General features: G+C 38.6%; 1 protein-coding gene across 1 annotated transcript in view; it reads left to right on the forward strand.

Annotated features, from left to right (window-relative positions):
* Nucleotides 1–636: 636 nt before the first annotated feature.
* pacrg (PARK2 co-regulated) overlaps nucleotides 637–13737 on the forward strand; it is a 134090-nt gene continuing 120989 nt past the window's right edge. Inside the window, exon 1 of the mRNA XM_051132701.1 lies at nucleotides 637–843. Within this exon, the coding sequence (XP_050988658.1) occupies nucleotides 751–843 (93 nt within the window). The 5' untranslated portion in view covers nucleotides 637–750. The remainder of the gene's footprint in view (nucleotides 844–13737) is intronic.

Below are 13737 nucleotides of genomic sequence, written 5' to 3' on the forward strand. Positions count from 1 at the left end.
ACTGATTTATTAATATTTTTAAAAATCTTCATTAAAATATTGTAAAAAATGCTAAATATACTATGCACTGTACACTGACATCTCTGCAGTTATGCATTTTGTTTATTTCGTTTTTCCTTTAATTGGGTACAAAACCTGTTTCAATGTAATGTCCAAAAGATTATTAAATATCAAAGCATATGTGCGAATGCATTTTATATTTTAAGTTATATTAAGGTTGAAGAACCACTGCACTTACTCATTAGATACTTAAAAATGTCCCTGGACAAATACATAAGATGTTATTTGCTGTTTTACTGCTCACACATGTCTACTTTTAAACTTCTATAAAGGTGAGCCAAACCAAAAACCCTTAAAACATTTATTGGGAAAACAAAATATAATTAGAGTGAATAAAAGATAGATGTGCTGAGAAAATCTATGCCTCATGCACTCGCATATATCACTGGAACATAATAATGCTTTCCAGTATTGATTATCATTTTGCTACACTATAATTTCCCATCTCCCTTTCATTTTTAATGACGTTTGATAAACGACTACAGAGCGCGAGTTGTTTCCACAGCAAGATGAACATCCGGGTTTCTCGTTACCCTCCATAGCAACCGCAGCGCGTCCTCAAGTGAGTCCCTGGCAACACAAACAGACAAGCACTAATGCGACGCCGTTGAGTTAACAGGTGTTCTCCGTTCAGTTTTAGGCTTTCAATTTGTATCGCTCTATTTGAGCTCAAACTGTGTTTAGTTAGCAATGTGTACGAAAATGAGAACATTTCAACCTTTGGCTAAAGGAGAGCTGAAAACGGAGGGGTTTACGGTGAAATCCACCATGAAGAATTCAGTGGTGAGCGCATGCTGATTTGATATTCATGTTTTTAAATGTTTTAGTTAACGTTAGTGATTTTTTTTAAATGAACACGGATGAATACACAATAGAAGTATTTCCAGCAACTATGAATAACACCAGCATGCAGAAAGTATTAACTGTCAATCTTTATTTTTCCATCTGCGTCAAAGGAGTCAAACGTTGCTGGGGATTTTGATTCATCTTAATGACTCGATTCTTTTAAATCGATTCACTATCATTACGCCATTTGATGGTGACAAGTGAATGTTTTGTGTTAATGTATCATTCATTTTCTTTGTTGTACACTAGTCTATAGTTTTGACGGTCACTCACTACTAGATATACCTGTTCATTGTTTTCCTTTACTAAATTAGATGTCTAATTCAGTGCCTTTCGGAGTCTCCTTCAGACTCGTTTAGTAAAGTGGGCGTATTCGTTCAGTAAGTCCGACCAATGAAATGTTCCTTCACGCCCGCGCTGTAGTCAGTCAGTCTTAAATGTCCGTTATAAATGTGACCATGGATCACAAAACCAGTCATAAGGGTCATTTTTTCAAAATTGAGATTTATACATCATATGCAAGCTGAATAAATAAGCTTTTCAATTATGTATAGTTTGTTAGGATAGGACAATATTTGGCTGTGATACAACTATTTAAAAATCTGGAATCTGAGGGTGCAAAAAAATCAAAATATTAAGAAAATCGCCTTTAAAGTTGTCCAAATAATGTTCTTAACAATGTATATTACTAATCAAAAATGAAGTTTTCATACATTTACAGTAGGAATTGTACAAAATATCTTCATGGAACATGATCTTTACTTAATTTCCTAATTATTTTTGCCATAAAAGAAAAATCAATAATTTTGACCCATACAATGTATTTTTGGCTATTGCTACAAAAATACCCCAGCGACTTAAGACTGGTTTTGAGGTCCAGGGTCACAAATGTTATATGTTCATGAGGCGTAAATTATTGTAAATTCTGTCCTACTTTTAAATGTAATGGTTACTTTTCTGAAAAGAGACAGCTGTAATGCCGTATTCAGCCGATAAATGCGACTTACGGAGGCGGTATCCTTCGAAAATGAAAATGAGACGTAAGCAAACTGAACGATTCGTTGTGTGATGGCCTAGTGTTTTGTAGTGTTTTTCTGCTTATATATATGTGACTACATCTGTGTTAGTAGTTTAGTGGCTGTTTTAACGGGTTTGTAACTGTTTTAATGTCCTACTGTTTTACAGTTCCAGATTCAGATCAGATTTGTTTCATACACGTTGTTACAGTTACAGAGGTCATTAGTGATTTCATGAACTGATTCAGACATTGAGAACATGCGTTTTGCATCCATCATGCATCATTCCCATGCACTGATTTTATTTTTATGTATATCCACCTTATTTTTCTGTAAGAGAACGTGGCCATTTGTAAATGTAATGGTGTATTTAGCTTCCAGCTATTTTTAGCTATACAAAACAGCTTGTTTTGCTGCTTGATATTACAAACTGGTGTGTCTTACCATATTATTTTAATGTATTATTTTAATTATGAACACAATGGTTTGTAGTGCAAACTGTTTACGATTTACTGCACTTTGTTATTTTTCTCGTTATTTTCCTATAGCGGCCAATGAACTGGAAGTCTCGCACATTCACAGAAAATGTGTTGACAAATAGTGTTGAAAAATAAGGTGGAAAGTCTTTATTCTAAATGGTAAAAGCAAAGAGAACATTTTCGAACTCCTGAGCATTGTCCTGGATGTACATTCTTCTGTCTTTTTCTTTCTCTCTCTCTCTCTCTCTCTCTCTCTCTCTCTTTTTTTTTTTTTTGCACATATACTAGCATCTACAAAACAAACTGTCATTTCAAAATGGAGTTTGTGCTTGCGTTAGACATTTATTTCAACACAATGCAGATCTCATTTTTCACCAAACAGTTGACAGTTACCCATCATTCTCATCGTGCCCCACGACATCACCCCCATCAGTGCAGGCTGCGGTATAATTGTCTAAAATGGGCTCATCTCTTGATAGCGTCTACGAGTTGGCCAGAGATGAAGATGTATTAGATGCCCGTAACAAGTATAAAAGCCCATCAGTTTAAACTGGCAGCTCTTATCACCCTGTTGAAAGATAGTATTTTCTTATTTTAGACTAAATCTGTGCAGTAGTTGAGAGGAGCCTTTTCAAGCATAAGGATATAAGGATGGATTTAGAGAAGTAATCTAACAGATTATATATAATTTACATGCAGTTTTTTGTCCTACAAGAGCTGCATTTGTTACAACCACACACCATGAAATGAGCTATTTCACAACATGGATTGTGTTCATTTATTCTGCATCTTTATGTTCACAACTATTAACACATGCACAGACACACAAACGTCCTTTAGCCCACAGTCACTTCACTAATGAGCCTGTTTAGCATCTGCATGTGACTAATTAATTACCCTCTTTAACTCATGGCTAAACCCTCGCTCCTGTGCTTAAACTGACCTAAATTTCCCCCATGTGCTAATTAAGGTTGTGATCTAGACTGTGGTCCCTCACAGGAGATGCTGAGTGTTGTTGAGGGCATGTCTGTTAATTTATGACTGTTCCTCATTATAGCCATCAACTCACGTCAGTATGACAAGCAGCTTACTCTTAAGTTTAAATTATAAGTTTTTCCTGGAGCTAAACAGCTGTTTTGTTTGCTCATTGTCCTGCTCAGAAGGTGGGAGTATATTTTGGATCATGCAGGTTTCTTCTAGTTAAATTGTAAAAACAGAGTAAAAATCTCTACACGGAGGGATAAATGTTCTTACAGGTCCAATCATTGACAAGACTTTTGTGTGCAGTTCATTTCAGAGCTGGAGAGGCCAAAGACCCAAAAACCAATAGTGTTCAATCTAATATGGTCTTCCCAACAGTGGCTTCGTTCGTTTGTTTGTTCGTTTGTTTGTTCGTTTGTTTATTCGTTCATTCATTCATTCATTCATTCATTCATTCATCCATCCTTCTATTTATCAGTCTGTTACTATCTTCCTGTCCATCCATGTACCTTTCTGTTTCTGTCCATCAATGCATCCATTCATGTTCCTGTTCGTCTCCATCCATCCATCCATCCATCCATCCATCCATCCATTTACCTGTCTGCCTCATCCATCAATCCATCCATTCATGTTCCTGTTTGTCTTAATCCATCTGTCCATCCATCCATCCATCCATCCATCCATTTACCTTTCTGTCCCATCCATCCATCCATCCATCCATCTATATACTTCTCTGTCCTATCCATCAATACATCCATCCATCCATCCATCCAGCCATCCATTTACCTTTCTGTCCCATCCATCCATCCATCCATCCATCCATCCATCCAGCCATCCATCTATATACCTCTCTGTCCCATCCATCCATCCATCCATCCATCCATCCATTTACCTTTCTGTCCCATCCATCCATCCATCTATCTATATACCTCTCTGTCCCATCCATCCATCCATCCATCCATCCATCCATTCATTCATCCATGCATCCAGCCATCCATCCAGCCATCCATCCATCCATCCATCCATCCACCTCTCTGTCCCCTCCATCCATCCATCCATCCATCCATCCATCCATTCATCCATCCATCCATCCGTCCATCCATCCATCCATCCATCCATCCATCCATCCATCTATCCATTTACCCTTCTGTCCCATCCATCCATCCATCCATAGTTTGAAAAAAAAAAAAATCTAAATTTATTCACTCTCATGTCATTCCAAACCTGTATGGCTTTCTTTTCTCACTGAAAAACAAAGCCTCTTTTTAGTTAAACAGTCTGTTATGTATGTAAGTGGAGTTTGCTATCATGTTATTGTAATTTATTTTCAAAATCAAAAGCACACAAAGGTATAGTGCAAATCATTTTAACATTTATTGACTTTGTTATTTCTCTAGTTATTTACCTGTAGCGTCTAATGAATCAGAAGTCTTGCACATTCCCAGGAAATAGCTTACTTCTGCGCTGAAAAATAAAGTGCATATGACAAAACCGGTGGCTTGTTAGGCTCCAAAAAGGACAAAAGAGCACCATAAAAATATTATAAAAGTATTTCATAGGACTCATATGCTCTATTCTGAGAGAATAAATCGTGATAGAATTTAGTTTGAAATACTTTTGGGAGACATTAAGATATTTTGTGGTGCTTTTATGTCCTTTTTGCAGCTTAAAAGCTTCCAATTTATTTTAATTGCATGCACAAAACATAACTAGTACACTCTTTATGTAATTTTGTGTTCCATGGAACAAGATGATATGGGTTTGGGTTTGGAACATGAGGGTGAGTAAGAGGTCGTTCACACAGAACTACTGTTTTTCCATGTAAATGTGCTGGATGGATGTTTTTGACAATTCTAAAAACATGATGCTGAAATTAAGTTTTAAAACATTCATTCCACTGCCCTGGGTGTCACATTTTAAACACAAAAACACATTTTGTGTGAATGGCCCCTAAATGATGACAGAATTTTCATTTTTTGGCAAACACCCCCATTGTACTCTGAATTCTTTAACAAAGATTTTTGATTATAAATATGTTGAAATTGGATAGCTGATTGTATCAGCTCTGTTTGCCGAATGTGACACATGGCAGAAATAACTTGCTGTCTGTTAATAGAGTGGAGATTATTGTCATCTACAAATCAATGCTGCCCTTCTTTCAAAGCTGCTTATCCACAGCATATTGACACAGCAGCCCATATATCCTACTGGCTGCATTAAACATTTAGAGGTGTGTTGCTCATTACGTGTGTAAGAGGTAGAAGAGTCAGAGGCTGATTCATCCAACAGTCACATCCTCTCTCTGATGGCAAGCTCATCATACGGAAGTTTAACATCTCCCATACCTCTCGGTCTGTTAGAAATGCAAGGCTGAGGAACGCTCTGCTAAGTTTGTTATACAACAAAGCGTGTCATCCAGTCTGCGGCGTGTGCGCTTACACGTGCACTCAGATTTTCAAAAAATGAGAAAGATCTACATACACATACGTTTCCTGTCAAACTCACCAGCAGTTCATCTTCGAGGGCTGTCTTACCGATTACACGATGCCTTTCATTACTGTTAGTGATTGCGCCAGAAAGAGAAAGAGACAGAGGCAGGCAGACCGGAATATTTTTTCATGTCATTCTATATTCTCCTTCATTTTTTTATGTCTGTTCGCTGTGTAACTTAATGACTGACACAGCTAGGGAGTGTTTACTTTGATGCTTGTTGTGAACTGGAGGGTTTGGTAGAGAAGTGCTTTTTGATATTTGTGCATTCTGGTAGGCTGTACTGTCAAGAGTGTGTTAAGTTCTGTAGGTCTCAAAGAGGAGAGTATAAATTCACAAGTGTCGCCTACGTTTATTTCAAGAGCCTTGCTAGTTACCTCTAGTGGAGTGGTTCTCAACTGGTGGGTCGTGACCACTCGTGACCCAAAATTCACAGGTATGTTCTGATAGGATGAAAGGAATATAGTTGCAGTCGAGAGATCCAAAAGGGGGCCTAAACTTTTGACCTGCCCCCTTTTAGAGTTTCTGCTCTACCCTTTGACACATTATCTACTTTATAGAGTCACAGACAAAAGGCTAAAACAGTGCAAATTATAAAATGCAGGCAGCCATATATTATCACACATACTTAATGATGAAAAAATGGGCTTATCAAAGAGAAAATACTTGTCATATCTTTTGTAGTTGACATCAGTCTATCAAATACTATTAAACTTTATTTTTTATTCCAGTATTATGTATACATTTAAATACAAACATTTTTCTTTGTTTATTTTATTTTATTTTATTTTCAAGTGTTTTAAGTAAATTTCATTTCTACTGTGAAATAAACATTATAGCCATTAGATATTTGCTTGATTAGATCATTAGACGTGACATCATTAGGAAGCTTGTCTAAAGTATAAAAAGTCTGTTAGTCAGTGGCTGCCTGGGGAGCAAGGCAGGAGCCCTCACTCTCGGACACAGACAGTGACTTCATTACTTTCTGCGGGTCATAAACAAAGCCCCATCAAGAGCCCTCCATAACCCAGCTACTTACATTCCTGGACATTTAGCATCGGTTCAGCACACACCACTGGCCTAAGAACTGCCTCTAAAACTATTAATATCTACCTCTCTCTCTTCTGGTCCTTTCATGTGGTCGCTGATGTATGGTAGCCAGACTGTGTGGTGAGCAGCATGATTTGCTGATAACAGCAAGGCCATTTGATGCCTTAAAAGCTGTGAATCTTGAAGCACACAGGCTTATTATGCTGCCAGGTATTTGTGGCCATAGAAACTGAATCAATACAAGGCCTTGCATCACCTTCTTCTTTCCCATTTATCCTGCCACAGAGGATGAGTGGGAGAACATTTTATATTTTCACATGGAGGTCTTCACCTACTTTTAGAGTGGGAAATGCATCAACCTTTCCATGCCAGAGAGCGGTCAACATAAAGAAGTTAGGGATGAAAGGCATTTCTGGATGATGGAAGGGAAACGAGTAAGAATCCTGATGGGGAGGAATAGATGTTCCTATAGGTCCAATCACTGATAAGACTTTTGTTTGCAGTTTATTTCAGAGCTGGAAAGACCAGAAGCCTGCAATCTAATATGTGTCTCCTACCATCCATCCATCCATCCATCCATCCATTCATTCACTCATTCATCAATCCACCCATCCATCTTTTTACAGTATCTTTTTCCATCCATCCATGTACCTTTCTGTCTCTATCCATCCATTCATCTATCTACCCATCCAACCCGTACGTCCGTCCACCCACTCACCCGTCCATCCATCCATCCATCCGTCCAACCATCCATCCAGCCATACGTCCATCCATCCATCCACCGGTCCATCCATCCACCCATCCAACATTTGTCCATTTCTTTCGTTCACCCACCCGTCCATCCATCCATCTGTCCAACCATCTGGGCCGTACATCCATCCATCCATCCATCCATCCATCCATCCATCCATCCATCCATCCATCCATCCATCCATCCACCCACCCATCTGTCCATCCATCCATCCATCCATCCATGTACCTATCTACATCCATCCGTCTGTCCATATATACATCTATCCATCTGACCAGACATACGTCCATCCATGCATCCACCCATCTGTCCAGCAGTACTGTGTGTCCATCCATCCATCCGTCTTTCTATCAGTCCATCTGCCCATCCATCCATCCATTTTAACTGTCTCCATCCATCCATTCATCCATCTGCCTGTTCATCTGTCCCTCCATCCATCCATCTATTCATCCACCCACCCATTCATGTACCTGTCTCCATCCATCCATCCATCCATCCATCCATCCATCCATCCATCCATCCATCCGTGTACCTGTTTCCATTCCATTCATCCATCCATCCATTCATATGCCCACCCATCCATCCTTCTATCAGTCCATCCATCCACCTGTATCATCCATCCATCCATCCATCATTCCACCGGTCCATCCATCTACCCATCCACTCGTCCATCCATCTGTCCAGCCATATGTCTATCTATCCGTACGTCTGTCCATCCATCCATGTACCTGTCTACATCATCCATCCGTCTGTCCATACATGCATCCATCCATCTGTCCAGCCATATGTCCATCCATGCATCCATCCATCTGTCCAACCGGATGGACATCCATCCATCCATCCATCCATCCATCCACTTAACCAACCATATGTCCATCCATCCATCCATCCACCCATCTGTACATCCATCAATCCATCCATCCATCCATCCATCCATCCATCCATCCATCCATCCATCCATCATCCATCCTTCCATCCATTCGTGTGCCTGTCTCCATCCATCATCCATCTGTCTATTCATGTATCCCCCCATCTCTCCATTTACTTGTCTGTCTCTATCCATCTCTCCATCCTTCCATCCATCCGATTGTCATGTCTGATGGAAAAATGGATATGTGAATGTCAGTCGCAGGGCTGCATCTCAGCACTGATGCTCTATTGATCAAAAACCCTCTCTGCTCTGAAGGTCCTTGACTGAACACATAGCATCTGGAAATGTTATTGCCTGCATAATTTTTCACCTTTCTCCCCTTTCCCTGGGCACTTTTCTTGTGCATTTCACATTTCAAACAGCAACATGAAACTGGATTAGTACTTTAGAGGCTGCATATGCACGCTAACTTCTAAATGCTTTCCTACTTTAAAATTAGATAGCTGTGGATTCTTTTGCACTTTATAGTTTATCTCCAAAAGCGCCTTGTTATGAAAAAGCTGCTTTAAAGATGAATGGATAATAGGCAGAACTCAGAAGAATGTTTGCGCATGTCACTCTCAGGCTCTCTGTGACCTTTACTGTGGTGTTGAGAAAAAGTGGCACTCTGGAAGACATTGGCTCTTTAAATTAAGTTCTCTGTTAAAATGCCATCTAGGCTGTATTTAAACATTTTTTTTCAGAATGTAATAGCTGATGTATGCTTTTTCAACAATCTGTTTAACTCTGATGTACGTACATCATTATTCAGTAAAAACCTTGCTGTCCATTGTAGTTCTTATTGTTTCATGATACATTTATTGCTTTTTTAACAGCAGAAACAGCTTGTGGTTCCAAACATACATAGTTTCTGCCTTCTAATACCTTGGCTTTGTAAGAGAAAATTACAATCATAGATAAATGTGAGTTTCAACAGGTTTGGTGTCTCAGTGAGAGTGACGCTGATGCCCAAGATGAGGCTGATATGAGTGACAGCGACATAGAGAGGACATAGTGTGAGTTAGAGCACGACTCTGATAAAGCTGTTAGATAGCATCTGTGACCCATGATTGGGGTTCGATTCTGTGTCTTTATGGACAGCAGGCTTAGGAAAGTATGATTGGATGTGTTTGTCAATAGCGGTTAGTGCGAGGCAGACAAAAGACAATCAATACGTAACATATGCTAGCCGCTCTGGAGATAAGAGGACTTACAACCGTTTGGCAGGAAGGGAAAACGTCAATATCACCTTTTCAGAATAAAAATTAGAAAATAAATTCTAAGTTGAAAAAATAAAACAAACCAATTTGTTTTTGTTTCAAAAGCAAATAGGATCCCAGAGGGTGAAACATTGGAAATGGGACCAACGAGTGAAATACTAATAAAACAATCATGAGCAAAAGGAAATGCAGAGTTCGAGCGAGATGAGCCTATTGAAGCCTGAAGATGGTTATGTGAGGGTTTAGCTTTGTGAGGGAACCCGTTTTAAGACGACAGTGCCCTTGGATCTGGTTCAGGGTCATAGCCGTAGGATAAACCAGGAGTCATGGACTCTTATCTAGCTCAAGGCCTTGTAACCGCCCACATGCTGTTAGCACATGAGGATACATGGTTGGAAAGAAATCAATACACTCTAGAAAAGTCACATCATGTCAATATGCTGCACAATGTCCTTTCTCTGACATTCTCCTTTAAAAATCTATAAGAAGTACAACGCCATTATGTTGACCTGCCCTTTTGGCATGGGTGGGCTATTGGGAGCCCTAAATGAATTGGATCAGCTAAAGAAGAGACTGGTTAAACAAATAACAAAAGGATGTAATGTGAGCCATCATGACTGACTCCAGCCTGTTTCCTTTCTTTAAACAGATGCTTGTGACAAATGGTTTCATTCAAATTGACTTACAGTACACATATTACAGGGACAGTCCTTGTGGAACAACCCTAGGTTAAAGGATTAGATCACTTCCAGAATACAAACTTCCTTATAATTTACTCACCCCCATGTCATCCAGGATGTTCATGTCTTTCTGGCTTTAGTCGCAAAGAAATTAAAGTTTTTGAGAAAAACATTCCAGGATTTTTCTCCATATAGTAGACTTTAATGGTGGCCAATGGGTTGAAGGTCCAAATTGCAGTTTCAGTGCAGCTTCAAAAGGGATCTACACATTCCCAGATGAGAAATAAGGGTCTTATCTAACAAATCAATCAGTCATTTACTTAAAAAAAAAGAAATTGATATACTTTTTAACCACAAATGCTTGTCTTGCACTAGATTTGGAATGCGCATGCAATTAAGGTGGTCGTACATCGAATCAGAAGTGCAGCGCTGCGTTGTGTCACACCATGTCATTAAAATTCGAACACACTGTTTTTTATGAGTGTACGTACCCAGTGGCACCATTTGACTTGCGCCTAGCAATGACTCAAAACAATAGCCCCTTTCACACATACAGTCTTTACTGGTAAATTACTGTTAAGAATTAATGTGTGAACAGGACTTTTTTTTTAAAAATACCGGTAAATTCGTTCAGTTTACCAGTAAGGGAAGTTGTAACATTAACAGTAAATTGCTGGAATGCTGTGTGAACGTGGAAAAAAGATTACCGGTATGAGCATGTAGAACATGCTGATGAAGTCTGCTTCGGTGCAGATTAGCCAATCATAGCATTCTTATGGAGATGATGTGATTACTCTAGGCTGTTTACAGAAATTTGCTTTGTAAACAATAGGTCGGTACTTCTGCCTACATCACGCGTGACTTTTCCAACGTGAAGAAAATGGCCGATCGATTCGCTAGACAAGACTTATTCCTCGGCTGAGATCGTGTAGAGTCCTTTGAAGCTGCTTTGAAACTGCAATTTGGACCTTTAACCTGTTGGCCATTACTGTTTTTTTTTAATTAGTTTTTCTATGTAAATATGCACAAGATGCACATCTTTGACCATTGTGTCACATCTTGCAGCTTTTTTTAATGTGTTGCACCCGAGACCCAGCCTTCTTTTTCATTCATCAGCGCTGTGACTCTGGAGTTGGATACTAAGAGTGAAAACGCGTTCTGTTTGATCATCCCCTTATGCCTGTCACTCATATTTTGTTGTCAAATTGGACAGACAGTGACACTAAAGCACTTCTGCTGACATTAGAGAATTTACCGGCATTTTGATGCTGATGTGTGAAAGGTCTCTTACCATTAAAAAAGCCAGAACGCCATTGCCTATGTGAACAGAATATTTTTGTATTTACCGGTAAAGTCATACTGGTAATTTTACGGAAATTTACCGGGATAGCTTTGTGAAAGGGCCTAATGTAAAGCCGTGGCGCAATGTGATGTGGCGCTGTGCTTCTCGTCTGGTATGTGACAGCTTATACGGATCTTCACGCATTATGTAATCATGTTGAAAAGGTCACGCGTGGTTAGTTCTTTGTCTGTGTACTTTGGTTCAAAAGGGTAGAATAGGGCGAAAAACATCTAATTTTCTCCTTCAACTTCAAAATAGTGGACTACTTGCACAACTACTTCCACATTCTACTTGTTACGGCTCAGGAGTTTCCGGTTAGTGTTCAGCGCATCTACATACAGACAATTTCTCATGAGAACGCAGATTATTACTACTTTTTAGGGCTGGCATTTCTTTAAAAATGTTTTGTATAACAACACTTTTACTACAAATAGCCTACCATCGTTAAACTATGGGCAGTGTAGTAAAATTAATGGTTAATTTATGGTTATATGGTTTAACTTCAACTGCAAGTTTTGGTTTTATTTGTAGTTTGTTTGTGTGCGTTGGTGCTCCTATTCCAAGTCCATACTGTTTATTCCATTGTTTAAAATGGCTGAATGAATGTGCGATAACTGCCTTATTTAACAAAGTTAAACATTTAAATAATTTTTAATAGTAACACGCTGACAGTGTGACTATTGAATAGTCATATTTTGGCATTAAGCTACATACATTGAAATGATGACAGAATATGAAACAGAATAGTGACTAACATATTTAATACAGTTAAATAAAGGTTCATTATGATCTTATTTATCAGTTCTCACAAAGTCACGATTAGGCCACTATAGACCATCTCACCCTGTGGTGAACAATCACGTATGATTACCAGCCACCGCTTTCTCAGATGGGTTTATGTTGGATTAATACTTCATGTTCTGTTGACTTTGGATAATTCTGTACACAGTAATCATCAGAATATCTCTTCTGTCTCTGAAAATTTCTGAATTTGAAATCATCCCACAATTAGGCATTTAAGTACATAACTGGAAATAACTGAGCTGTAAGATTTTAAAACAGAAGTGCGTCACGAGGCTCAGTGCTTGTAGTCAAATGAAGGGCGTTTGACTTTCTTTGCACGTTCACTTTGTAAACACTACAACTGATACTTTTGCCTACATCACGCATGACTTTTCCAACGTGATTACGTAACGTGTGAGGTGGGGCTAGTGCAAAAGTATACATTTTTATCTTAAGAAAATGCCTGATCGTTTCACTGTAAGACCCTTATTCCTTGGCTGAGATCATGTTTGAAGCTGCATTGAAACTGCAATTTGGACCTTTAACCCGTTGGCCATTACTGAAGTCAACTATGGAGAAAAATTTTCTTCAAAAACCTTTATTTCCTTGTGACTGAAGACAGAAAGCCATGACATCTTGTGAGATCACATGCAGTTGAATAAATTATCTGGAAATTTTTATTATGTTAAGTAATGCTAACTTCTTTTTTCAGCTGTGCAGGAGAATCAGTCACCAACTTTTAAGAATTTAAAGAACTTTTTTCTTTTTTTTTTTTTTTTTATAAAGTCTTGCATTAAATGTTTCCGTTATATATGTTGCCTCCAATGTTGCTTCTCAGTTGCCAAATTTTGAAACTTAGCCTTTGAAAGTAACTTAGTGGAAACTACTGTGCGAGGCATCCAGAAAAAGGAAAAACAACTTTTATTGCCTAATCTCTTTTCTTTGACTAAATTTTTTTTTTTATTTCTAACCTTTTACTAAATGTTTTTGTTCCTTTGAATCTTTTAACATGTGTTTTATCTGTCAGACTTTGAACACAACTGCAGTGCAGGCTTTCTCTTCTGAAGTGCAGTCTTTGTGTATATTTCTAAGGGAATGTCCCTCTTTTCTATTATAATATTGTCTACTT

The sequence above is a fragment of the Labeo rohita genome, chromosome 17 (assembly GCF_022985175.1).
Source record: "Labeo rohita strain BAU-BD-2019 chromosome 17, IGBB_LRoh.1.0, whole genome shotgun sequence".
In the NCBI taxonomy this organism is placed as follows: Eukaryota; Metazoa; Chordata; class Actinopteri; order Cypriniformes; family Cyprinidae; genus Labeo; species Labeo rohita.